This window comes from Natator depressus, chromosome 7 (genome assembly GCF_965152275.1).
Source record: "Natator depressus isolate rNatDep1 chromosome 7, rNatDep2.hap1, whole genome shotgun sequence".
Lineage (NCBI taxonomy): Eukaryota > Metazoa > Chordata > Testudines > Cheloniidae > Natator > Natator depressus.
Window position 1 is genome coordinate 23,538,999 of NC_134240.1, and position 27,264 is coordinate 23,566,262.

The 27,264-nt window shown below is 43.2% G+C and overlaps 1 protein-coding gene across 2 annotated transcripts in view; it reads left to right on the forward strand.

The window, feature by feature from the left end:
* The first annotated feature begins 3,097 nt into the window (after positions 1-3,097).
* The window catches only part of RAB7A (RAB7A, member RAS oncogene family), a 31,730-nt gene continuing 7,563 nt past the window's right edge, over positions 3,098-27,264 (forward strand). The window contains exons 1-3 of one of the 2 annotated variants that reach the window (XM_074957664.1): positions 3,098-3,264; positions 14,532-14,611; positions 26,605-26,665. In XM_074957664.1, coding sequence (XP_074813765.1) covers positions 26,613-26,665 — 53 coding nt within the window. In that variant the 5' untranslated portion in view covers positions 3,098-3,264; positions 14,532-14,611; positions 26,605-26,612. The remainder of the gene's footprint in view (positions 3,265-14,531; positions 14,612-26,604; positions 26,666-27,264) is intronic. The other variant, XM_074957663.1, reaches the window with a different exon arrangement.

A 27,264-nucleotide genomic window follows, 5' to 3' on the forward strand; every position in this document is an offset into this window, starting at 1 on the left:
TGTCCTTTGTCTTTGAGAAACAGGTGAACCTACTTCCCAGACTTGTCTGGTAAACACACTTCAGTCGTGATTTCATCTTATGTTCATAACTTTACATGTAATGTTGTTACATACATTTTGCCATATTATTGACCAACAAGTTATCAGTTTTCAAAGTATACTTTACAAGGCATATTTTGTACAAAGATTATTGTGCAGGGTGTGAATACATGGTGCATTCCACCACATATGCATTCCTCCAAGAAAAAAGAGCACATTGTCTACATTGTCTGGTTTACATAAATTGGGTTGTATTGATACATTTACTCTTATTTGCATTGCTAAAATGGAGAGAATGAACTATCTCGTATAGCATGAAAAAGGAGGAGCCATATTGAAACAAAAGGCATGGAAGGAGGCATTATAAGGGATCTCACATACTATTATATTTAGTTGGAGTAGGCAGGTTGGATTGTTTGTCACATGAGGAACAGGACAAAGGTGGAGGAATTCTTATTTCCTAATGTGGAGGGATTAATGTATGGAGTGTGTTGATGTGTGAAATTGACAACCAGATGTCAGGCAATTATTAAAAGGGACACAAATCCACTAACCCCTGTGAGACCACTGATTTCCCCAATAACATTTTTATCTGGAAACAACTGACATTTGGTTTCAAAATGATCCACTTTTTAAGGTTTTGATTTTGTTTATTCTCAAACAAACTGGTCTGTCAAGAAACACTGACTTCCTAATAGGCTATGAAAACTATTTGTGCTGACCAGTCACCTTATCAGGATTTCCACTGCATTGCACTTTTTATTTTAGCCTACACTTGTTTTCATTTTCATTGACAGGTGTGTCAATATGATGCACATAATCATGAGGCTTCAATCCATACCTGCATCTGACTTTATAGTTGCATCTTTCTTCTTTGATTTTTCTATCTTTCAATTTAACTATGATGTTTGCAACAAGCTGTGGCCCTTACATATACAGCTCCATATCCTGCTCAATGACAAAATTCCCATTCACTTCAATGGGAGCAGGATTGGGCCATGTTAGTCTGATGAGGGAAAGCATTACCTGCAGGGATTAGCAAAACATGATAAGAGAATATTGCAAGGCACAGCTGCTGATCGTACAAAGGAAGAAATAAAGCAACATCCCAGCCTTGTGTTAGGTTTTCTCTAACGATGCATAAGAAAAATATCCCATTTAAAATAAACGTGTTGCACTTTTGCCAGAACTCTTGTGCTCCACAGAAGGCAGAATTTTCAAACACTGAATCTAGCTCCTCTGAGTACTGTACAGAAAAAAAGGAACCTTTAGAACTGGGCAGAGCAGCACCTTATAGCCTGTCAGTAATGTCTGTTCTTTGCAGACCCAGCATTTTATGGTCTTTTTTCAGGAAACGTACAGGTGGAGATGTTGAATGCTGTGCCCCAGTTTAATGCTGTAGCCACTGCATGTCTGGACTCTGTGGTAATTCGGCTGCACAGAGAGGATGGCACGAGTACCACAGCCAAAGCAGCGATGCACCTTCATGAGTTCTGTCCTTGAGCTTTTCCCTAAGTCTTTCTTCTTTTGTTCAATGAAGCATCATCATAATAAACAACACATTGTCCAGCACTTTCCATCCAATAATCTCAACGCAGTTTATAAGCATGAATAAATTAAACAATGCAGTCCCCCTGTGTGAAGGGTCAGTATAATTAATACCATTCAATAGATGGAGAAATTGAGGCACAGAGGAGGTGAAGATCTTGCACAATCTCACATGTCAGGGATAGAACCTAGTGTCCTGACTCCCCATCCTCTGCTCTAAAAAGCTGATCCAGCTCCTATTGCAGTCAACATTAAGACTTGCATAAACTGCAGTGGGCTAGATCAGGCTGTGAGATCCCATTCTCACATAAACCTAGATCTGAGCCTATATAGAGAACTGCATACAAATGATGAGAGATGGGATGTAATGAAAAGCAAGTGATCACAGTGACATTCTGCACATATCTTGTTAGTTGTATGATTTTTGTTTGGATGAGATTTTGAGGGGGATAATTCTCAATTACCCAACTTGTTCACACTTCCCTGAAGGGAGAACTAGGATTTATAGACCTTTTGAAAAAAGTGAGATTTGAGGAGACTGAATGTGGTTGCATGCAGGCTTGGAGGAATTTCAGTAGTTGGGGGCCCTTGTGGAGGAAAGCCTAGAGCTGATGAGGGTGGGAGACAAGCATAATGATGAGAGATGGTCATGTGGCTTGGGTGGAGTGAAAAGGGTAAAAAGGGAGCAAAAAGAGCAAGTGATAGAATGAGGGGCATGCAATGTATTATTGCAGAGTATAATTGTATTGCTGATGCATACATGAGACTTTCAAAGGACTGTATAAACATCAGCTAATTAACAGTGTGGATGTATCTATATAATCCATCGTATCTGTCCTTATCCATCTTTTCTATCCCACTAATCTGCCTGGTCACTCATCTATCCATGGTAGGATGACCAGACAGCAAGTGTAGAAAATCGGGACGGGGGTGGGGGGTAATAGGAGCCTAAACCATGGTATTTCTAGTGTGCCCTTAACCCCAATGACTAAAGGCTTGGTGACATGGTGAAATTCACCAGCGTGCTGGTACTGCCCCAGTTATGCAGTGTAACTCCCCCTGGGCGGACACATTTCGGGGTGCATCCACGTGGGCAGGGATACCACTATAGCTATGGTGGTGCGACTGCACCCCTGTAGCTGTGCCCTCAACTTCCCCCAGGCCCTTGCAAAAGTTGCAGTGGTTGCTCTTCCCGGAGGGCCAAACCCCCCCACCGCCCCAGAAGGGACGAGGAACCCCGTGCCCGGCAGGCCTGCCACAGCGGGCTGAGCCGTGCGGGGCACTGGGCCGGGACCATGCCCTCGGGCGGGCGGCTCCAGGGCACCGCGGGAATGCACGTGCCTCCCGCCGAGGGCCCAGGCTCCAGGATGTGCACGTGACACGGCGAGGGCGGGGCTGACTCCGACGCTCCACTCAAGGGCCTGGAATCCAAGATGGCCACCCAGGTGACGCCAAGACGACCGTTCTTGGCCATGTGACGCGGGTCCAGCGGGCGACTGCCCCACGGCCTATCCCGTGCGTGCTGACGTCACAGCGCTGGATGGTCCCGTGACCGGAAGCTGGCCAGGGAGAGGCGGAAGTGAAAGCGGAGAGGCTGTTGGCCCCATTAAAGCGGAGCCGAAGGGAGCGGAGGAGGAAGCGAGGCTTGGAGCAGGTGTCGCGGAGCTATTGAGTGCGGTGAGTGGCCGAGCCGGCGGGGCCGGCGCCGCCGGGCTCTCTTCTTTCCGGGGCAGGGAGGTGGGCCTAGGACCGTGGCCTACTGGCTGCTTCCCCCCTCGCTCGCACTGGGGCTTTGTGCGGGGGACGACGGAGGCTGGAGGGGAGGCTGTGACTGGGCAGAGGCAGCGGGCTCTCGCCGGGGTTTGTGTTGGGGGCAGTGTGTTGCTGGCGCCGGGAGCGTCGGCCCGGCGCTGCGAGCGAAGGAGGTAGCGGAGCTCGCTCTCCCGAATCGGGGGGGGGGGGGGCAGCTGCTCTCTTCCCCTTCTCTCTCTTCCCCCCCCCCCCCCCCCCACGTCTTCTGAGCCTCGGGGAAGGCAGCCGGCTCCACCCTACTCTCTCTGAGGACGGAGAGGCAGAAGGTCCCGGTATCTAGGGCTAAAGCGAGAGGAGGGGCTCTGGGAGGCGGTGGCAGCGGGGCTCCTCCCTTGTTGGAGTAGGAGGGGGCGCGGGCCTGTGAGGGGGGCTTTCTCTTCCCAGCTGCGGGGACTAAATGGGTGGGAGTTGATGGACCAGGAAGCTTATTCCTTTGTGTCTCATGCTGTGCCAAAGGAAGGGGCTCTTCCCTGATAGTGGGATTTGCGTGATTGAGAACTCATTGAGCTCGGCGTTGTGGGGCTGACAGAAGTGGCGTGTATGAGGACTGAGACAGGCTTAAGAATTTCTTTCTCTCAGCCCTCCTGTGTAACAATGAAGCTTTCTTAATGCTTCAGAATCACTAATAAGGGGACTGATGTTTTGGATATAAACCTTTCCTGATCAATGTGGATGCTGTAGCTAAGTTTAGTTCCCCTTTTTTGGGGAAGAGGCTATCCCTTCAGCCTTTCTAGCTGTCTGTATTGTTCATGTGTATTGTGGTCTCCATGAAAATCAGTAAGAGCTCAATTAGGATTTGGGATGAAATTTATGATAGGAAAGGTGTGTTTTTGTTTTTCTTTTTTTTTTTTCCCCCACTTTTTGGTCACACATAGCTACCATATTTTGTCATCAGATTCCTGCAAAGACTCTGGAGAGAAAAGGGGGGCAGCTAGAGGCTAAGAATATGTGATGTTCTTTATAAAGAAATAGTATAATTTGCTTGAAATATTATTCAGTGGACATAATTATCTTACTAGCAGACTGCCCTTAGTATAAATAATAACAGGACAACACAGACAGCTGAATAGGCTGGCAGTTATTGTGCAAGTAACTTCTTTGTATGTGTAAAGACTGAGTCAATGATGGAAAGAATTAAACTAGATGCTAAAGTGCTGTAGGCTGCAATAGTATCTTATGGGGGTAAATTAAGTATGATGCAATGCTAAACTCTTTAAAATATATAGAAGTTAAGTTAATGAGGGACTTAAATATGAATGAATACCTAACTACTAGCATAATGTATTGGTTTAGCTGTATCTTAAAACAAGTGCTGGTCATACTGACTTGTTACTAGCTTTTTAGCTCAAGGCTAGTTAGTTGGGGGGGGTGTGTGTGTGTGTATATATACATACAATATGTCTAAAACTCTTTAAGATTGTGTGTACATATATATACACAAAAGTGCCTTGGTAAGACATAAAAACTTGAGTCAAACAAAGGCCAGCATGTTTAACTGTCTCCCTTGCATAACTTTTTGAAAACTTTTCCTGGTGGAACAAAGCTGCTATAACATAAGGGACTGTGTGCAAACATGTCAACTGAAAACAAGGGGTCACAAATTCCTCCCAAACAAGAAGGAAGCTTTTTGTATGAGGATTTTAAGGGTTAAAGACTAAATAAGACTGAAATATTCGTTTTTCATGTCACTAACAACTCTATTGCAATAACATGTGTAGTAGTGAACTGCTACCAAACACTAACAACTCTTCTGTGCTATGCAAATTGCAAGTCAAAATCTCTTGATAAAGAAACGTAGATGGGGTAATAAAAATAAGTACATAACCCAGCCTGCTCTACTAGAGTATCTGAATTCATTTGTCAGGTTATGGCTTTAAGTAATTTTAGAACTAGGAGTCTTTAAGGTGCCACCAGACTCCTTGGTGTTTTTGTGGATACAGACTAACACAGCTACCCCCAATACTTAACATAGAACTCTCTTGTTTACAGCCAAGACAGCTAGTATTTGATTAAATGCTTTACATATCAGCTTGGCCTGTGCACTTTAAGCATGGCTGTCTGGAGTGTACTAACTCTTGTTTGTTTATAATCTGTTGGAGTGAAGTTTGGTTAAAGTAGGTAGGCTACTGTGTATTCACTGTTTAAATCAGTAGTTCTATGCCATGCCCTCATAGGAAGAACGCATATTCTGTCTTTCCCTTGTGACTTCAGCAGCTGACTAAACACATGACTTGCTATCAACAAACTAATAATACTTTGTCTAGATTTGGTGGATACTTTGCCTTCTGAACTTTTCCTAATGTAATAAAGTATAATGCTTAGGCACTTAAAATGTAATCCCAAAGTTCTCTTCCACATGCACTGTTATAGTCTAATGCCATTCCAGAGTTCTAGTTCAGAAAGGTACAAGATTGGATTAAGTTGTAAAGCCATACAACAGTCTTTAGCTTTGTCAACAAGTAATCTAATATATGAAGATCTTCAGAAATTGTAATCAATTAGGATGATCAAGAAACACTTCTCAGACTCTTAAAGTACAATATAACAAATTGTTATTTCTAGAGTACTAATCAACAAAGATGCTTAAGGCAGAACACTAGATATTGTGAAGCATGGCTTAAACACACACTATAATGTAGTTGGTCTCACTGGAACAGCTCTGAAATAAATCTAACTAGATTCTCCATAGCTGTTGGGGGTTTTTGGATGTGTTTTTCTTTAGTAAGTCAAAGTGGGTTCTGTAGCTCAATGCCTATTTGATTTGGGACCATACTCAAATGTCCAAGGACAAGAGTGCTTTTGGACTCTGAACTTCAGTAGCAATTTTTATTACATCGTCTTCTGTGTGGACATCTCATGTGACTTACCTGTCTGGAACAAATTTATGGACAAAACTTCTCTTTGGGGAGAGCCCATTGTTGTGTGACACTATAGATAGCTTTAGTTTCTAACTTGTATTAGACTCTATCTTTGCTCTGGGGTAGAGGAGAATGCCTCTTCCTAGAAAATTAACAGTTGCAGAATATTTGCAAATGTTCTTAATGTCATGCTGTGAAACTTTACCAGTCCAAAGGTAAGACATTGTAAGATGCAATTAAGTGGGGTGTACACAAGCCTGCCTACTTAACTGCTGTTGGAAGCAGTTGTTCTGACAGACCCAAATTGTTTTGATGTAGGTGGCCTACAAAGCCTGGTCTAAAACTAAAGATTAAGGAATAAGGCAAAGGATGCCACCATACTACTAAGATGCAAGGAAAAAACTACTGATCCTCTAGAATGGTGGTGGATTACTGTGAAGCAGGATGCCAAGAAACTTTTTAGCCTATAGTCAAAGCCCAATCTATACAAAAGTGCACCAGTTTAATTAAACTATTTTGGAATCTGTGGTTAAAAGGTGAAGTTTACACACAATTTTAAAGTCCAACATAGCTATGCTGGTTATATTTCCCCCCACCCTCCTACCCAGTCATACCCCTGGCTGATAGAGCTATGCTGATCTAACCTCCAGGGTAGAGACAGATAAGAATGCCTCCACTAACCTAACTACTTTTGCTCAAGGATGGTGTTTTTACACCAACTAGAAAACCCCCCTTCAGTCAGCATAGATAGCTACACTGCCATAATATAGACAGTCTATACTGGCATAGTTTCTGTAGTACAGACATACCTTTAGTCTATAACCTACAGTATATAGACTCTGGTCTAGCTCAGGCTTTTTTGCCAAAACTTGGTGTTTATCACTGGGTCCTATTACCAGTGGTAGAATTGTCTTTCCTAGTGTCAAAAAGCTCAGGGCTGTGACTTGCAGAAAGTAACACTCTTCCCACCTCTCCCTAAAAAGCTTGCTTTCATTATGCAGCCAAAGTAGGAAACATCAAGTGCAGCTTAAGTTCAGTAGCCTGTACCAAGGAAAGCATGGTGCAGACAAACACTGGAGCAGTTGCAGTTCAGGTACAAGACTCTGAATTGGCATGACTGGCAGAAGCCATAGAGCATTAATGGCTGTGCACAATAGACAACGTAGCATGCGTGGTGGTGGTGGTCTTCAGGCGCTGGCTTTTCAGTTAAAAACTGTGCCCTAATCTAGCTATCCAATGGCAAAGCTTCGTGAGGAACAGGCACTTAGCATATGAAGAATACGCTACTTGTAAAAGCATTCTGACTTCTAACACAACAATATATTGGTAATCACTACTGTCAACTATTGTTTAGTGCTTTCTTTCCATCTGTGGTCTTCTAAAACAATGACCTCTTAGCCACCTGCCTCTATTGTCAAGGCTAAACTTAATTTTTTCCTGTTTAGAGAATAGCCATTTTAAATTTAGCCTGGTCAACTTAAAGATTTTGTCTGTCTGGTCCTGTTAATTGCATAGTTAAAACTGACACAGTTGATAAAATACTACTATCTTGCAGCTAAACACTGGAATAGGGCATCTTTAAACGGTTGGAAGCATGACTTATTGGAAGCATAGAGGAACAAGTACATTTCTAAACTCTGGCTAAGAAAACCTAGTCAAGACAACATACAAGCACAGGAACCAGTATGTTTCTAAGAAATACAGACAGCATGTATTTGTCACATGTTGGATTTTCTTCCCTGATGTTCCCTAATTCAGACATCTTTGCTGATCTTGTGCTCCTTTTTTGAGCAAGCAGCTCTTAAGGTTCACTTTGCTGCTACATTTTCTGCTCAGCACAGATCTGCCTCAGTGATGTCATTGTTGCTGTTAGCCTAGTGTTCCTACAGCCAGGAATGAAAAGTTCTATGCAAGAGGCAAGCTGTTTCTCACACAATGCTTTTGCTAATGCATACTTGCAGTGATGTTGAGGAAAGCAAGACTTTGTCAAGGCTACAGAAATGTCAGTTTATAGCTAATCTCATGACCTTGGGTTTTGTCACTGGGGAACCTTTTCTTAGGGAGCACTAGCTATTCTCAGTATAATCTTCATAAATGCAGCTTTCGGTGAGACAAGATTAAAGTAAACCTCGTACAAAACTACAACATAAATCCCCCCTACAAACTATTTGGGGATGGTAAATGAGTTTTTTTGTTTTTTGCCTGTACATTTTTATAAGGGATGTTTTTTACATTGATTACCTCTTTATGGCAACAGTTTGCCTCAAAGACAATGATGTAGGGATCAAAGCAGTTGAGTTACTGTCTCACTGCAGCATTTTGAGTAGCTAAAGTCCAATTTTCAAGTAACAGGCCTCACCACAGATAATGGAGCCACAGGGCCAGAAGATGAAACTGGCACACTACTAGCACTTCACTTTGTGTGCACACACTACCTGTCTTCAGCCTCTTGGACTCCCTGATGGAGTGCAGCCCTCCATATAGCCTGTTAGTGGCATCTGCCCATGCTGCTTGAAAGTTTTCAAGTCCTTCTTGCAAATGTGTTTGAACCAGAGCTTAGTCAGCCCAGTGGTCTTGGAGCATCCACAAGTCTCCATGCAAAAGATCCTTTGGAGTGACTAATACAACATTTTATGTAGCTACACTTGTAGCTTTCTCTAGGGTTTGGGTTATGACCCATATTTAGCTATTAATACTAATAGCTGAAATATTCATCTGATTTGAGATGGGCATGCATGTTTTTTGTGAGGTGGTTTTTTAACATTACTGACAAATGGTGGCCATGTTTTCCTAGGAAAACATTACAAATTCCTTGTGGTACCAGATTTGAGTGAATAAACTTGAGGGGGTTGATTTGGGCCTGTAAATATAAGCAGTAAGAAACTGAACTGACAAACAGAGGCTTAATTTGGCTAATTTAAAATAGCATTCCTGGTAGTCTGTGTTATAGCAGGAAGCGTTAATGAAGGTTCTGTTACAGAATCTTACAATTTTAAAGCAGTACATTTTATACTTGTGTACTAGGCTTTAGACAGGTTGGTTTATTTGGCTTTGGAAGGGACCAGATAACAATATTTCCATTCTTATTAGTTGTTGTTGTTCAAGTTCTTAGATGCAGTTAATAAATAAATCTTAGTACTGTTTAAGAGTTTGACTTATAAGGAAAAAAATCAAATGAAGAAATGGATAGCTGCTAGTTACCTAAGAACAAGATGCCTTCTGTTGTGGCTGGGTCTCAATCATTCTCATTTAGCTAAATTGAATGCTTGGTTTAGGCTTTTTGCCACAGTGTCTTGCATTGGAGCACACTTCTGCTGCACCTGAGCTAGTGGGATGAGATTAGTAAAGCTGCATAGAATTAAACTGATTTACAAAGTAAATGACTCTGAAGCTAAAGATTTCTCTTCAGTAAGAAGTTACAGCTGTCCTTGTTCTGATAATCTTATGTCACTGGACCATTTCACATTAAGTTGCCTTGGGTTGCTCCAAACCTGACTACTTTCAGGAAAAATAAGTAGGACAAATAACCTTAACTGTCAGTGTAGTAACTCTTCTGGTGTAGCTGCAGGTTCAGTTTTGTATAGCTGGTCTCCAGATCCCTTGAAGGATACAAGATTACTCTTCTGAATAAATATAGTGTCCAAGTCTTCCTCTGTGGCTTCATACTGCAGTAACTCCCCTGGTTCAAATGACCCAGAGCAGGACTTCTCTAGAATATACACAATGCAGCAAGGGTAGACCATTTAATATCAGGGTGTGGTATCTTACTCCACAGACTGGTAGAATGAGAGGTAGACACCCAAGTAAAAAGAAAAGCTGCCGCTGCTTAATTATACACTTTTTTCCCAGACAAACTCCTTCCTCTTCTAATTAAGAAGGGTTAGAGGGAGGGGAGAAGAACAGTGAGTAACTTCAAGGTGATGTGAAGAGGAGTCAGTGCCCTCACTTCTGTCTAGGTGTACCATGCTCATCACTGGATCTGAGCACCTTATTTGCTTTGGAAACACTGTTCAGATCTTCTTGATGTCTCACTTCTACTTCCTACCATTAGAAACCTCAAAGTGTTTTTTGTAATGCTATCTTTGAGGCTTTCTTGGAATACTCATATGTATTTGCAGCCGTCTCTCTTCCCTTGAAGACTCATTGGATATGCCCTTGCTAACAATAGCTTAACTCAAAGGCCTGAGTCATAAATGGAAGGAATCACCTTTATTTCTCTCCAGTCAGGTTTCACTACTTAGTTGGATTCTAGTCTTTAAGATAGAGGTAGACAACCCATGCATGTCATTGGTAGGCAGGCCAGCACAGTTTTAAGACCCTCTAGGGCCTCCTTTGTAGCATAGAGGTTAAATAGGAATTTCTTCTGTCATACTTCCACTCTTAAGGTACTATGCAGTGTTGGAAATCTAGAGGCTAAACTGGAAAGATCCAATTCCTTTGCAATAAACACCTGTTAAACATCTCAGCAACTTTAATTCTCTCTGTAGTGTCAGCCTTCAACTCATAAAACTTTCCCACTGTTGCTACCAGTTAATCTCTTCTAGTGAAGAAACTAGTGTTGACATGGCAGGTGGTGGTGAACAGTCTGTCTAACCCCACCTAAACATCAGGTTTTAACCCTCATGTCGGCACTCCTGCAGCCTTGTCTAATCTAGAAAGGGATATCCTATTTTCCATGGTGGTAATACCAACTGGTATAGGCGAGACCCTAGTGATACTCTGAGGACAGCTCTAATCCATCCTTAAGGATGGATAAGGGCTCAGTCTCAGTCATTTTAGTGTTTGGTCCTGATTCAGCCTTCCTTAGGGCTTGTCCATCTGGGCAAGTGATACTAGAATAAGCAAAGGTGTGAATTTAAACCAATATAGCTTTACCTGCATAATTCTCATGTAAGCACTTATTCCAGTATGACTTTTGTCTCTGGGGAAGGGGTTTAAGCTGAACCAAAAAAGGCCACTCTTGTACTAGAATAAGTGCCCACATGGGAGTTATGCTGGTAAGTCTTCCTGCATAGAGAACACCATTATCAGTAAACTTGACTCACTGCTTGGTCTCAAGATCCAGAAATGCATTCAGGAAATACTTTTCTTCCACATCTTGTAAGACTTGTGGGAAGTCACCTCAGGTACTAGGGTGAGGGGTTTTGTAGAATACCCATTGAAGCAAAAAGCAGGTATTGGGTGCATTGTGAATGGAAGATTCCACTAGCACCTGATCTCTTCAAGCATTCTGCAGGAGGAAGAGAAAAATGCCACCACCTGGTAGCATGGCAATGTACTGAGCAAGAACACTGCTGGTGAGGCTGACACTTAACCTAAAACTTCCTAGCAGTTTATTTTGGGGAACAAGGATAGGGATGGGGACTTATTTAAAATTTAGCTTCCCCACTAGTTCAAGGATGTGGAGAATGGGGAAGATAGCTCCTTCTCCTGGATTACCTCTAGTGAGAAGGAGTTATCAAGGACTAGGAATAACATTGGAGGAGGGGGTGGAATCCTAGCACCTTTTCCTTCTAAGCAGCTGGGGCTAGGCTTCTCATTGGGTGTTCCTCATGGTGGGGATGGGGTATGGCAACCCTTATCTAATATCAGAGTTTGTGTAGCCTTGCTAAAATTGCTCATTCTGTGTACCCGTCCTAAAATTGCAAGGACTCTCCCTCACCCTTGTAAGATTCCTCTCCCATCAGGAAATGTCTACACTGCAATTAAAAAAAAAAAAAGCACTGAGGCTTGGAGCTGAGATCAACTGGCTTGGGCTAAGGCTACAGGGCTAAAAATTGCAGTGTAAACATTTGGGCTTAGGCTGGAGCCAGGCTTGAGACCCTTCTCTCTTCTCCCTCCCTCTTCTCCCCCCCCCCCCCCCCCCGTGGGGTCTCAGAGTCTGGGCTCCAGACCAAGTCCAAACCTCTACACTGCAATGTTTATCCTTGGAAGTCTGAGTCAGCTGACCTGGGCAATGGGTCTCTTACTGCAGTGTAGAAGTACTCTATCTTTTTGCCTTTGGCATATTCCATCTCATTGACTCTGAGACCTTTGAAATCTTGTTTGAAAACCCCCTGTAAAAGTTGTGCTGATCTGATAGACATCCCTTGCTGAAGAAAATCTTATATGGTGGTTTTCTTCAAAAGGAGTAGCTTTTATTGGTATTAACAAACCTAAGGATAGCAGTTGTAAATTTTTTGGATATCAGGCAAGGCTGACTTACAGCATTTGCTTTCACAGTGAGGGAGTTTCAGGTGATTAAACATGCTGAGCCCACACATGATGCTGTAATTTCAGGCTGTGCAACAGCCTGAGACAAGTACTGCTTCTATGGACACCAAAGGGAGGGAGCAATGGCAGTAGGGGAAAACACAAGGCCAGGAGGAAATAAAAATGTAATTGGCAATCTGAGTCAACATGTACAGAAACCAATCTGACAAAGGGACACCAACTTACATATCCTGTAAACCAGCAAATTTCTCTGTTTGTTCCCAAATTTCCTCAGTTTTTGTTTTTTTAATCTAATGTCTCAAGATTTAGTTTTTTGGGTTGGACAAGTCTGTCTAGTCAATTTCACTTCCAGGTTCAATGTTGCAATGTTTACAGTATCTCCAGGTTTTTTCCCCCTGTCCTTTTGGATTGCAAACACTCTTATTGGACTTGAGCCTTCAGGCTCAATTTTAGATTTAATGTCCCTAAAACTGCCAAATGCTTCATTCAAGCTTTCACTTTTACACTTGTGACAAAATAATAACCTTATGGATTATGGACTTCTTTTAGTAAAAGTCACAGGCAATAACCAGAGGTTCACAGAAGCCCATGATCTGTCTGACTTTTACTAAAAATGAGAGGGGGCACAGCTGATTTTTTGGGGGGGGAGATGACTAAAGCCCAAGCAGAAGGGTGGGGGGGGGGGAATTCCCAGCACCTACCACCCACAGTGGCTGGGCACAGAAAATGTCATGGAGATCTCTGAAGACACAATCCATGACCTCGAACATAATCTTATCCTTAATCCACAATTTTAACAAACGTGCTCTATGGTGCAGTTTTGTATTTGACTCTAAAATAACTTAGACTTTTGTGCACAGCTAATGTTGACCCCCACCCACACTGTATTTGGAGGGCGGCAGAAAGTATAATTGAGCCATGATATGATTTTGTTTCTGAACTTTCACAACTTTGAGACTAATCACAGGTGCCGTGTCCTCAAGAATTCTGTAAACTTCAAATCCTGGGTGTCAGTTACAGGGTTAACTGCACCTCTTCTCTTCTGGTTTCTTAAAGTACATCCCCCTGGGGCCTCACACTGAAGTCTCTCGATATGTAGTCACCTGACTTCCACACCAGGCTGCAGCTGCAGTCCCCTGTGCATCAATGATTTTTATCTTGGCAGGTCTGACTTATGTCCAGGACCTAGGATTCTAGTCCCCTGTGACAGTGGTGTGTAGTAATGAAACAGACTTCTTAAAGCGTAGTATTTAGAAGCAAAGCATTTTGGAGAAAGTGGATCTTAAGTCAGCCTGTATGCAGGGCTACTTTATCTACTTACTGTTTACCACTCCTTGATGGTCACCTGATAGGCTGACAGCCTAAAGCAGGGGTGGGCAAACTTTTTGGGCTGAGGGCCACATCTGGGTGGGGAAATTGTATGCAAGGGCAGGGGAGTGTGGGGTGCAGGAGGGGGCTCAGGAGGTTGGGGTGCAGACTGCAGGAGGGAGCTCAGGGCAGGGAGTTGGGGGATATGGGGTGCAGCAGGGGGCTTGGGGGGAGGGGATGTGCAGGAGGGGTTCAGGCTCCAGCCTGTCACCACTTACCTAAAGCAGCTCCAGGGTGGCAGCAGCAGTACCACTCTGGGAAGTGGCCAGCACCATGTCCCTGTGTGGCCCCTGGGGGAGGAAGGGGCACAGGGCTCCATGTGCTGCCCTTGCCATGCCTCCACGTACCTCCCCCAAAGCTCCCATTGGCCATGGTTCCACGTTCCTGGCCAATAGGAGCTGCAGGAGTGGTGCCTGGAGGCAAGGGCAATGCACTAAGACCTCTGGTCCCCTCCCCCCCCAATGGCACCAGCCACTTCTGAGAGCAGCAGAAGGCCTGTGGCGCCATGGGGGGGGCAATCCTGTGAGGCAGATCCAAAGCTCTGAGGGGCCAGATCTGGACTGCAGGCCATAGTTTGCCCACCCCAGTCTAAAGTCAGGTTTGTGTGTCTGTGTGTGTCTCTCTCTCTACAACCTATGCCATCTGTCTCCTCCTGAGATGGCGCTTTGACTACTTTGTCCTCTTGATCTCTAGTCTCCTGGCCTGGCAAAGCAGCCTTGCAGCTTCTGACTGGAGCCTGGAAGTTAAGCCATTGTCCTGTAGCTCCCCCCAGTGTAAGTTGATTTTCTATCACTATGGTGTTGTCATGCTTGCCTTTTCCTATCAGTCCCCTGTCCCACCCATTTCCCTCATTAAGCTAGTTTAATGTTTGTACGGGAAAGTCTAAATGTAATTTTATGAATACTATATGTATATTTGGTATTAGATGGAACTGCTATGTATCTCTAACTTGTACACAAACATCAGTACTTGCTATTTGGTATATGGCAAATAACTATCAAAACAGAATAGTGAATCAAGTCTCTTCCTAGTAAAGCAGGAAATTAAAGTTAAATGTGTTGAGTACTAGATAAGACACCCTGCCTCAAGGAACTTGCAAGTAATTCTCTTGGGACCCTTGAAAAAGCTACACTTTAGCATGCCTTACCCATGATGTACAGACAAACCGACACAAGTAGTTGTCCAAAGTGAAAATCCTAGTCCTGGCTCCCATCCTATCCTCTATATCCTGAAGAGATCATGGAGTCCAGTAGTTAATGTACTGAGAAATAGATAACATCTTAAAGTAATGTAGCCATGTTGAAAACTTGTCCCTTCCACCCACAGAAGTATCAGCTCACCCACGTTGACTAGGATGACATTCCTTTAAATGTCCACAAGAAACTGGCCACTGGATTGACTTAAGACAGTGTGGCTTCATTGCTGCATCTTTTCTGAGTATTGGCTTCTGAAACCTAGTTGGTGGAACCCTGAAGGATGTAATACCCTCTGTAAAACAAAGCACTCCAGCAGCATGTCTTGCTATCAGCATTTCAAAAGCTGATAGGAAACTGAGGCTCTAGACTAACTGGAAATTGCAGTAATTAGTTTTAACCTTTCTCCCAAAACAAGTCCACTGATCACTTGTTGACCCATGAGGAGCTGACTGGTCACATGGTGCTAGCTGCTCATTTTCAGCTGTATCTATGGGGTCTAATCTGCAAAGAGGCTGGCTGCTCATTTCCAATTTCCTCTTTTTGGGACTGGAGCTGCCAGCTACCAATTGGGGGGGGGGGGGGAGAGAAGAGCACACTAAAGGGAACAAAACAGGTGGGTAGTAATATTTGAGAGGGGAGGTAGTCTTTGAAACACTGAATTAAAATGTGGCCCATATCAAATCTTAAACCCAACTTGGTGAAGCTTCTCAAATTATCAGCTTTCTCAAAACATGCTTGATTCTTATTTTTGTGCTCCTGCTCATCAAGAGGTCTATCTTTGAAGTCCTAACTAGCAAAAGGACACTTAATTCTACAGAAACACACAGTGCACTTAAAATGCCATTAACACTTCCTGTAATTTGGGAGACTTAATTACTTTCACATACATCTGACAGGAAGCTGCCATGTGTTACTGCTACTATACAGATGCATCTGAATGCATAGGCACCATCTGAGGTGCTGTACAAGCATAGTGAGTTCCTCAAGGATGGTACTAAATACTTAAGTGTTTGAAGAAAAGCTTAAAGTGAGGTAGCTTTTTGTGGTAACCATGACATAGTACACACTTTCCTTGTTGTTTGAGTTTAAGGAGCACTTCTGCATCCAAACAGTAGCTGTTAACTGACTTAAATGTAAACTCAGGAGCCTCCGAAAGAAAGCTCCATCTTTTGGCTTTAGTTAAATGTTTAATTGTAATGGCATAACTTGTTCCATAAGGGAAACTAAGTCTGTCTGTTGTAAATGATGCCTGAAGGGTACTTGCAGATGAACAGAAGGAATTTCCTTAACATGCCAGCAAGAAGTGTTTTGCTCTGTGGACCTCTGGACAATGTTCTCAAGGTAGCTTATAATCTGTTTAAAAGTACTCTGTATGCACAGTGACTCAATAGGGTCAAGGAATGTTTGCCTGGCCAGAGATCTCTAATGCCTGAGTCATAACAGAATAAGCAAGGCTGTACCTAATGCTTAACTGTGACATGCTATTCTGGGCTGCCAATTAACTGCATCCCTTACTGCATCAAATCATGTCATGTGGATCTGCTCATTGAGTTAGATTTCTTGTATTGGGCTCTCCACTTAATGGCATCAAAACTGGATTGGTCATAATGGATACCACATCCTGCCCAAAACCTCTAAATGCATGGGTCAGACTAGCTGCTGGTTTTTTTAACAAACCAGTTAATTGGTTCAATCACTAAATTTGCTTCATCTCTAAACCATGTCTGGTTTAGGTCACACTAACCACCTAACATGGTTGAATTTTGCTGCAACAATGTGTGGTGGTAAAATTTGTCCTTTGACTGAACAGCTACCATCAAGTCTAGTTCTGATATCTAGTGTCAAATGAGCATCTGAACTTCAGATGTAATTTGTATTCCCCAAAAGGTCACAATTTGCATTGGTGGTATATGTTGAACCCATGGTGGACTTTACTTCTGACAGCACATTTCAGAATAGAAAAAGGCATTTCAGTTAACCCATCAAGTTGAAGTATTAAATTCCTGAGAAATTGCTTTCTCAACTACCCAGTAACAGCAAAGTTATGCTGTTCTCGAAGTATTATTATAAATAGACCTCTTTCATGGGAGGTGACCAGGCCTCTGGGTATCTTGCCACTTCTAGGATGGAGTAGTGGGAAGTTGTCACATTTCAAGCTGAACGAATGCTTCAGGACCATGGGTGTCTACTTAGCTTAGATCTTTTATTCACAAAATCCATACGTACTCTTTCCACTTTAATTTCTCTTAAACTACTTTCCTTCATGCAGAATGTCATGACTGGTGAGTAATAGAAATCTCTTGAAGTGGACACCATCCTCTGAATGTTTAGCTCAACTTATGAGAGGGAAAACAAAGACATTTCCCTACACTAGCCCTGGAGTGGAGGAGTTTCAGTATAAGCCTTGACTGCAGGCATTTGCTTGTGAGGTTTTATTGGATCACTTACTGAAATACTAACTTCAAATAACCTGGCATAATTCCCAATTACTCTGCTACCAGGACATCTGCTGGGTCAAAGATCCCATAGTATTCCTCTACAAGAGCAGAGGTGTTTTGCTGGGCTGTCCTGACCACATCAGCCAGGATGAATACCTGTACCACTGTGCTTCCTACCTAACAGAGCACTAATTAAATAGGTAGTCTCTATTACACTAGTTTCCTCTTAACTCTGTCCATTTTATTCACATGGAGGCATCAAAGAGAACACTTGTACTGTTCCATCTGCCCCACACATTGTGATGGTCCTTTTTTTCCTTTGCTGTTTAACACTCGCTCACCCACTATTTTGTGCATCCTAGCCACTCGCCTAGAACTTAAAATTTACCAGAAGATTCATAGTCGGATGGCTTAAATGCTCTTTGCCACCATTGAAGATATAGTTGGGGAGCAACTGCCTTCCCTCTTTCTGTTGGCTGGCGGGCAGGGGGGGGGGAAGGTGAGGGTTCAAACTGCTCTGGTTCTAACCCTTGTATGAGCATCTCTACTAGTAATGCCCAAGGCTACCTTTTCCACACTCTGCAGAAGGGACAAGCACTGTTCCACTTTCAACCTCAGAGCTTCCTAGCTATAGTCATGAATGTCCCTGCTACTCTGCCCTCCATTTTTGGGCTGTTCTTGGCAGTATTTTAGTTTCTCCACACTTCTACTGCTTGGAGTGGAAAACTGACAAACTGGTAACTTTGCAGTTTGGCAACACTATGAGCAACAAAATCACTGGGACTCTTTTCAAACCTTAAGACAACAGCAATGCATTACTTACACAGGTCTCAAATGAAAGCTTAGACTTGGCTGGAGCTGATAGCTTTCCCAGGAGAGTGCTTATTCCTTGCCCTGAAGACGAACTTTTCAAGCCCCCTCATATTCTAGGGCTGAGGCTCTCAACCATTCCAGATTACTGGACCCCTTTCAGAAGTCTGTCTTACATACCCCAAGTTTCACCTCACTTAAACTAGTTGCTTATAAAAATATGAAGGTGTTACAGCACACTATTACTGAAAAATTGCTCTCATTTTTATCATAGAATCAACTTGAAAATATTGTGTGCCGCAGAATCAACAAAGTAATTGTCTGTATGAAATTTTAGTTTGTACTGACTTCACTAGTGCTTTTTAAGTAGCCTGGTCTAAAACTAGACAAATACCTAGATGAGTTGATGTACCATCTGGAAGACTTCTGCTTACCCCCGAGTGTATACATACCTCTTGGTGAGAACCACTGTTCTGGGGGAAACAGCCTCCTCACAGTAGTACAAGGCAGACTCATCAAACATCAGTGTGCACTACACCTGTTAGACAGCAGACTACTGTAAAGGTAACTGATATGGATGTTTTGGGGCACTGCCCTGTCTCAGCTTGTGCATCCATCCAGTTGATTATCAAGTAACTTAACCTCTCAATAACTTTCACTTAACACTCTTATGTGAGCATCTCTAGGGCATCTTTTAATTTGATGTAGAGATGCATGTTTAAACAGCTATTCCTGTCTCTGAGGACTGGAAACAAAAGGGCATAGTCACAATGGTATCGTCTCATGCTGCCTCTTGACAATTGCAGAAGAATTTCTAATAAGTTGCACTTTAAATAAGCACTTATATTTCCTCTAATGACCATTACTACAAAATGGTATATACTGATTGGAGTTGGAAGAACACAACTTCCTAGGTAGCTTCTGACTCTTCTTGGGGAACTATCCAATAGTTTTAGCTATAAAGCTCATCTGGCTTTTCTGAAATCAGAACTGGTAAAGACACAGCTTTGCTCCTTGCCTGGCTAGTAGGTTTGAGCTATGGGGTTTTGTTTTTTGAGGAGGGAGCACTGGGAGACTGAGAATGTAGATATCTGGATTATACACATTTCAGTCTGGTTTTTAGATCTAACCTCCAAGGCTGCTGGATCAACCTGTGCTCTTGGGAGGAGGGAGAACTTCCTAAGTCATGAATAAGGCAAAGGACTCTTGTTTAGAGACTACCTAGTTTCCCTAGCAATGATTAAGCCACCAGAAAGGAATGCTGCTGACTGGTTTAGTGACTGACAGGAGTTTTCAGATGGTCTCCAAGAATGGCTGGCTGGAGCCAGTAGTGCAAGAAATGTAGGAGAGCATATTCACAAGATAGTAACACTATTAGACTTTCTTCTAATGAGTCATTTAGCTCTAATTCCTCACTTGGAGGGTCTACACATTTGGTATAAAACAATTGGTATTTAACTTTTCACAACTATCAGTCTAGAAATGTTATCTAGACTGGATAAATAGTCCAATTGCCCAATGTAAATCTCTTCTTTGGCCTGCATAGCTATTCTGAAACTAACTTGCTTATCCAGGCCAGCAGTCGTCTTACAGAACGAGACTTGCAGACAAAGTTTTCAGGAAGCTGCTTTAGAATAACAATTGATAATTCTTCCATTTATTTCTACTATAAACATACAGCAGACTGTCTCTTGTATGCTCTAGTTCTCTAAAAGTAGCAGGTTCCTGGAACCTACTACCACTGACTTGTTTTACCAATCTTACATAGTGGTAAACCTAAACCAGTTCAGATTAGGTGTAACAGGTTCCCTTCAGTAAAGGGACTAGTTCATACTATGCTTATCTTTGCTTTGACTAAATGAACACCAGTTCATCTGATTTAGGTAACTGGCTGACCAACATGGAGCACAGGCTGCAATATTCTGGAGAGGAAGAGAATCCCTAAGGATTTGCCACTATAGCTGAACTGGCACTCTCTCCTTGCGCAAATGCAGCTTATGCTGGCTTTTAGTGGTGTAGATTATACCAGTTCCCCAAACAACAAAAGCTTATACCAGCAAGAGTGCTTATGCTAGTATAACTGAGTCTCCATCAGGGCTCTTCCCAACATAGTTATATCTGGGGGGTGGCTCTTCACTAGTAAGTGCACTCTCTCCTTCTCTTCCCCCTCCCCACACCACACATGCTAGACCAGCAAAACTAAGCCTAGACAAGGCCTAAACTAGAGCAAGTCTGCAAAACTACTCTACAAATGGACATGCTCTTGACAATACCCTCAACAACCTTCCTGCATTTTTTGAATACAAAAAACCTACCTGTCTTTGAGGCTATTTCTACACTGGCAATTGACCAACACCTCTCCTCTTTAAGAGGTGGTAAACCTCTTCTCTTCTTCCCCCACCACAAAAGACAACATTTTGATAAGTGCCAATGTGAACAGCGCATTATCAGGAGCACGCTCCTACTGACAACACACCCTGCTTGTTGGGGGTGGAAGTTGTTTGGTTTGGGGGGGGGGGTGTTTCTCAGCTCTGGCAGGAGAGCTGGCAAACAGCAGCTACACTGCCTGACTTGTAGCAGCACAGCCATGTCACTAAAAGCTGTGTAGTGTAGACCTATCCAGTGGAAGAGACTGCACTGGTTTTTGGGTTTTGTTTGTCCTTGGGTGGAGGGGCACTTTGCTGCTTGAAGTGCTTTAACAAAAAAGCTTTGCTTCTGAGGCTCTCCATAGCTTTGAGTAGATTAATGATTGATGGTGAAAGTCTATTTGAATGCATGTTTCACTAAAGTGAAGGTAGTTTAAGAAGCTGCACCTTCACAATCATCTGCCACGGATTTAAAAGATAACACAAATATCCTAAATCCTATGTTAATACTAAAGGCACAAAATCAAATTTAGCTTGGAATAGCCTTTGTAAAATCCCTCAAACCTATTGGAAGAATGAATGTCCCATAGAAGGCTTTCCATAATAGACACTACAGCACTGGTATGAGAACCTGCTTAAGCATGCAACTCCTTCCATATGAGGATGTCTTGCCATGGGACAAACTCAGTAAAGTTGTAAAACCACAACTGGAGAAGAGAATTGAGGTTAATTGCCCAGTATTGTACAAGAAGTCTGTAGCAGAGCCAGTAAATAGAACTTGGTCCTGTGCATTAATTCTACAACATTCCCTTGTAATAAAACAAACTAGCCCATACTTACCCAACACCACAGGATACAAGGGAGCATCCCTCATAGACCAAAGGTCCCTACTGACCCACACATAAACTGCTTAAGGCAGGGTGGCCAGCCTGAGAAGGAGCCAGGATTTACCAATGTACATTGCCAAAGAGCCACAGTAATACATCAGCAGCCCTGCTGATCAGCACCTCCCTGCTCCCTCCCCACACTTCCCAATCAGCTGTTGCATGGTGTGCAGGAGGCTCTTGGGGGAGGAGGGAGGGAACACCAGGCTCATGGGAAGGGGAGGTAGGGCCTGTAGCCAAGCCAGGGGTTGAGCGGTGAGCACCCCCCAGCACATTGGAAAGTTGGTGCCTGTAGCTCCAGCCCCAGAGTCGGTGCCTAGACAAGGAACTACATATAGTTCTTCAGAAGTCAATATGCGGATATGGAGTCACAGGTTGGCCACCTCTGGCTTAAGAGGCTTCACAAACTAGATTCAATCATCCAGATGGTTTGTGAAAGGCAGCATGAGCTCAGTTTAGCCTACTGAAAAGGCTTTTGTAATTAGCTTGGAAAGTAGGGATAGTAGTTCTGGATCAATGGACACCGGTCTGGAAACACAGGTTGCTGATAAGAGATCAGGGAAGCAGAAAAAGTTGTTCCCTAGACAGCAGGCTGTCTAACCTGAGGGCCTTGCTTTCAAGAGATCTAAGCTAGTCACACTTTCTCTGTGCTAAGCCAGAAGTCTTCTTAAACATCTGAACTTAAGCTTAAAGTGGAACTAAAACAAGGATTATTGTATTAACAGTCTCACAGGTATCCCCAAAGACAAGAGAACCTCCTACTAAGGTGCAGAAGGGTGAAGTTTCTAGAAGCTATGCCTCTTCAGTCTTGGGCATAGACAGGTGCCTGTTCCAAGTGAATTGTATTCCCATTAGGCTGTGGCCCAAGCAAGGGGAGAAACAGACTGAGGAAGACAGCACAGTTGAGAGGGGCTGTCAAGATCATCTATACCTGTGTTTAAAATCTCCTTTCGTACACCATGGCAGCTCCACCAATCATTCTGTAGAAACTGCAAAGCAAATCTGGTGTAACCCAAATAAGGTAGAGCCACCTGTTACTGCCATGAGCATTAAATGGAGCACAGGAATTTGGATGGTCAAGGCAATAAAGCCACACTTCTATACCCTCTTCGTGCTCTCCTGGCCTGCTTGTAGCGATGACAGTAATGCACTGATCAAACACCAAACCTGGTCAAAGGCTGAAATTCAGTGCACCAGTCACTGACTACATCTGAGTTCAGATGGGTTCCGTATGGCTTAGCTATAGCTTTCTAAAGCTGTCAGTTCATGTTTATGAATAAAGGACCCAGCTGCTCAGGCACAAGTAGCAATGATGAGTGCAGTCTTCAAAGAATGGATACTGGCTTAATGTCCTGATCAGAATATAGCAGGACTGTATCCATGCACAGGGTACTCAGAACTGTCATTTACTTATTAAGATATGCTTCATCTTTTTTTTTCTCTCCCTCCAAGGAAGAAGGATCTGTCAGCTGCAAAATTCAGTGCTACAGATCTCAACACTCACTGTTCCATATAGCTTGCTACCTTCCTGGGCACCAGAGCCGTAATACTCAGCAGTTACTTCAGACTGGTGTAGATGAAGTTTGAATGGAAACATTCTAGAATATGCAACTAAACTTGGTACCCTGTTTAGTCTAGCATTCTAGATGGTCAGTCCCTTAAAATGCCATAATTTCAGTTTGGCAGTTGATATTAAAACACTTTGCATCAGAACTTCACATTGCCACTTTGAGCAGTACAGCCTCCTGATTGTTGAAATGCCAATCCTGACTAGAACTTAATTTCTGAGGGTGAGGTGTCAGCCTAGCCATTCCCATGTTGTCCGAAGCAATTCATAATATCTTCAATAGCAGAACTGGAGGGCTCCTAATGGAGCAGTAAGTCAAGTCACTCTACAGCTAGAATGTATAATAACTTTCTAAGTTACTGGGAGCTCTACAAACACCACTTTTACTCTACACACCAGTACATCTGAAGTGGCAAAAGCTGCCTCTAAATGCCAGGAAAAAGTGTATTGGCAATGATGCTAAACTTTCCAGTAAGAGTGAAACTAACTGTATAAACTTGTTTACTTGTAGTATTTACTTTCAATTTTTTGAAAACTCTTTACTTTTCCTAGAGAAGTGAGACTCAACAGTAATTGAGAGCACACCAGTAAGGCTACTTTGTACATGAATCTTTACAGAGATTAAAGTGGCTTTAGAAACCAAAGTTGGCTGTAGCCTAAACTGTGCCATACAGTTGGTTCTCTGCAAGCTGGTACTTCAGGGTACTGTCACCCTTTTGAGGTGAAGAAAGTTGGGTGGACCATAAGGCTTGAAAAATCAAATTTAAAAATATCAGTATCATGAGTGAAAGTTCAGATTTCACATGGCTGCCAACTGCTGCAGTTTTCCAATGAAGGGAGGTGGAAGCCAGCATCCCAGCTTCCACCTCCCTGCTGTGGCTGCTTGGGGGGGGGGGCGGCATAGCAGCCAGCCCTATCCTTGGGGTGGAGCAATAATGTTTCATCTCCAGGCTGACTTGTCTGACCTGGTTTGGGGAAGGGATCAAGTCCTAGCTCGCTCAATGTTCAGCTCCAGCCCAGCGGCTGCTGTCAAGCCAGCAGGGGTTGGGGGTGGGTTGGGAATGGTGCCACACAGCAGCACCCATGAGACCCAAAGACACCACAGGAGCTGAGCCTGAGCTCCATTGTTACTAGTCAGCACAATAGCAAGCACCACTGCCATTTGTAACATAAGTAGGTGTCATGGGGGATCAAGGTCGGGGGGGGGGGGGGGTGGCTCCTGGTCTTAACTCCTTGCCAGCTGTTGTAGCAGTGTCTTCCTGGGTGCGACCAGGGGTAGTCACACTGTCAGGCCTGCTGGACAGTGCTGTATAGTGAGGTACCCCCTGGTCTGCAGCCCCTTTCTCCCCCAGGATTAGACCAACCAACTCTGACTGGCCCCCTCCCCCCCGCCCCACAAGTAGCTGGGGCCTCGTGGGGAGGTGGAAGCAGGGATGTCTCCTTGCTGGGCGCGGAGGAAATGACAGTATTGGGCTAACATTTTCTTGCAGTCCATGAAATTGTTACTTACACAGGGCCTTGATTGTAAGGCACACAAGTCTGTTTGCATAGTGCTGCTGAGTGGTGTCAACGAGAGTAAACGTCTGTGTACCCTTCTCTTGCTAAGAGTATTAAGCAGTTGACTGTGCTGGTCAATGGCAAATGACATCAATGAATGCTCTTCAAACTCTTCTTCCAAATAAACTCTAAAAATCACTCCTGATACACTCCTGTCACTTGTGAGGAGTCCAAATCTCAGGTCCATCCCACATCTGTCTCTAATGAATTATACCATGACCTGTTCCCTACATTGAGAACCGTGTGATTAAGACTGGATCAGAATCTGCTGTGACACTTACTAGAATGATTGATTCAATGCAAGCAGTTAATCCCAACAGAGCATCCTTGCCCTGAAAAGGGCATAATTGGATGAGGGGGAAAGGAGCTCTAAAACTGGATGAAACATGAAGATGCTCAACTTTAAAGTTTAGCTTAAAGTACTTTTTTCTCTCTAGAAAACGTATTGAGAAATGTATAGGCCTTGGCAGAATGCTGAACTGGTGAATTATGGGGTGCCCTCTGGCTTTGTGGGACCAATAAACATGTGATTGTTCTGCAGCAGTTAGACTGTCTAGAAACACAAAGCAGTACTGAATCTACTTAAACTGGTTTGTGTTCCTAAAGGGTTTTACATTGGTTTCACCCAGACTTCTTTATATTGTGCTAGTGCCTATGGCTCCTTTTGTGCTAGGCCCTACTAAGTCTATAATCTAGACAAGATAACAGGTGGATGTAGACAGATGGGGAGCACAAGGAACTGTGGTATACAGACAAGCTCAAAATGGCAACATGAGCATGCCCCCATCTGTGCTGTGCTGAGAGCAACATTAAAAATGCCATTAAGGGCCCTAAGCTAAATATATAGTACAATCCCATCGATACTGGCCAACCAATGAAAGTAGTGGAGCTAGAGCAGTATCTAAACTTGGGTCCTCAAACTTCTTCTAGCCTAGTGAAGAGGACCTCAGAAGCAGAAATTCTATGAACTGTTCAGCTCAACAGTCAGTTACTCCAAGTACACTATAGTGTATTAAGAACATGATGCCACAGCTGACACTTCTAAGAAGCTTACAGTGGGGGGGAAGTCCCTTTCAGGAAATTGACCCTTAACCATTTTTGCTAAAACTTTTTAAAACATATTTTAAATGAAATTGAAACATTCTTACATGCTAGGATTTGGTTTTTAATTGTATTGGATTCTCATTGTGGGTGAGGGGATGGGTGTGTCTTGTTTTTGGTTTTTTGCAGAGCAGTCTGTAACCACTTTTCCTAGCCTTAGCATAGGCTGCTCATATTGAGTTCCATTGCTCAGTGCCCCGCACATCCTTGTGATCTAGACTCCAGTTGAACATCCTGATAGAAATAGTACTAGTAAAGTTCCCCATCTCAGTTCTCTTGCTATTGCATGTGTCCTCTAACCTTACTCTAGAACACCTAATACTTCCCTCTTTGCATGACTTACCTAGAAATAGAACTCTAATCTGTACTGTCTGTGGTCTCTCAAGGAGACTTGACAGGGACAAGAAGCCCCCCTCTAACTGGTGCCATTAGGCTACACTAGCTAAGCTCAGTGCTACCAGGTGAGTCAGTTTAGGTCAACATGTCCAAAAGAAGTCAGACTGGACAGTCTTATAAAATGTAGTGGGGGCTGTAGCTCAGTCTACAGTAGCAGAGGTGGGCAGATGGTCTATGCCTCACCATTTATACAAAGTTTATGGCAATTAAAGAGGCCTAAACCAATGAGCAACCACTAATTAGTAACTTGGTGGCCAAGTACTAATTGTACTCTAAAGCTCCAGAAGTCTCTGGTTGCATTTAAAACTTTCAGGGATATAGGATGCTAAGCTTGCAGAGTTGCAGGATTTCTATGAGCTGTTTCAATTCCAGGTTAACTACTTGAGTGAGTTTGATAACAATGTGCAGTCATTTCCTCATCAGAATGATGGGAACTCTTCTTTCCTTTTAGTTTGAAAGATGACTTCTAGGAAGAAAGTGTTACTGAAAGTCATCATCCTTGGAGACTCTGGGTAAGTGGAGGAGCCTTTAACTTAATGTAAACAACTTGTGTCCGGCTGAAGTGTCCCATAATGTGGCTTGCAAATGCTTGTCCTTCCCTAGGTTGGACCAGTGAAGTATTGGAGTGAGATGGATATTTGAGTTGTGGAAAGCAGCTGACTACTATGCTGCCTTTATGGCTTTAAGAACACTTGACAGCCCCTTGTTCCCAGTGTTTGTCCCCAATTGCCAGTATTTCTAAATATGGAGTCTACAGTATTGCCAAAGCTTCTATGGTAACTCAACTTGGTACAAATATTCTAAATCTGCATTTAGAAATCTGAAGTCTTATTCCTGGGAGTCTCCTAAAGCTTTTACCATCTCATTGGACAATGAGGAATTTGGGTCCTAAAACAATTAATACTAAATAGACTGTGCTAGCCACTCACTTGTTGTGATCTGGGAGTACTGAACAATACGCAAATGATACCTTGAGCAAAGATGTTAACTTCAGCTTCCTGTTAATCAGTGAAGCAGATGCTTCTTTGTTCTTGGATTTACTGCACAAACAGTAATTTGACCCTGAGTTTCATCAGATAAACAAATCTGTCATACCACCACATCCAGCAAG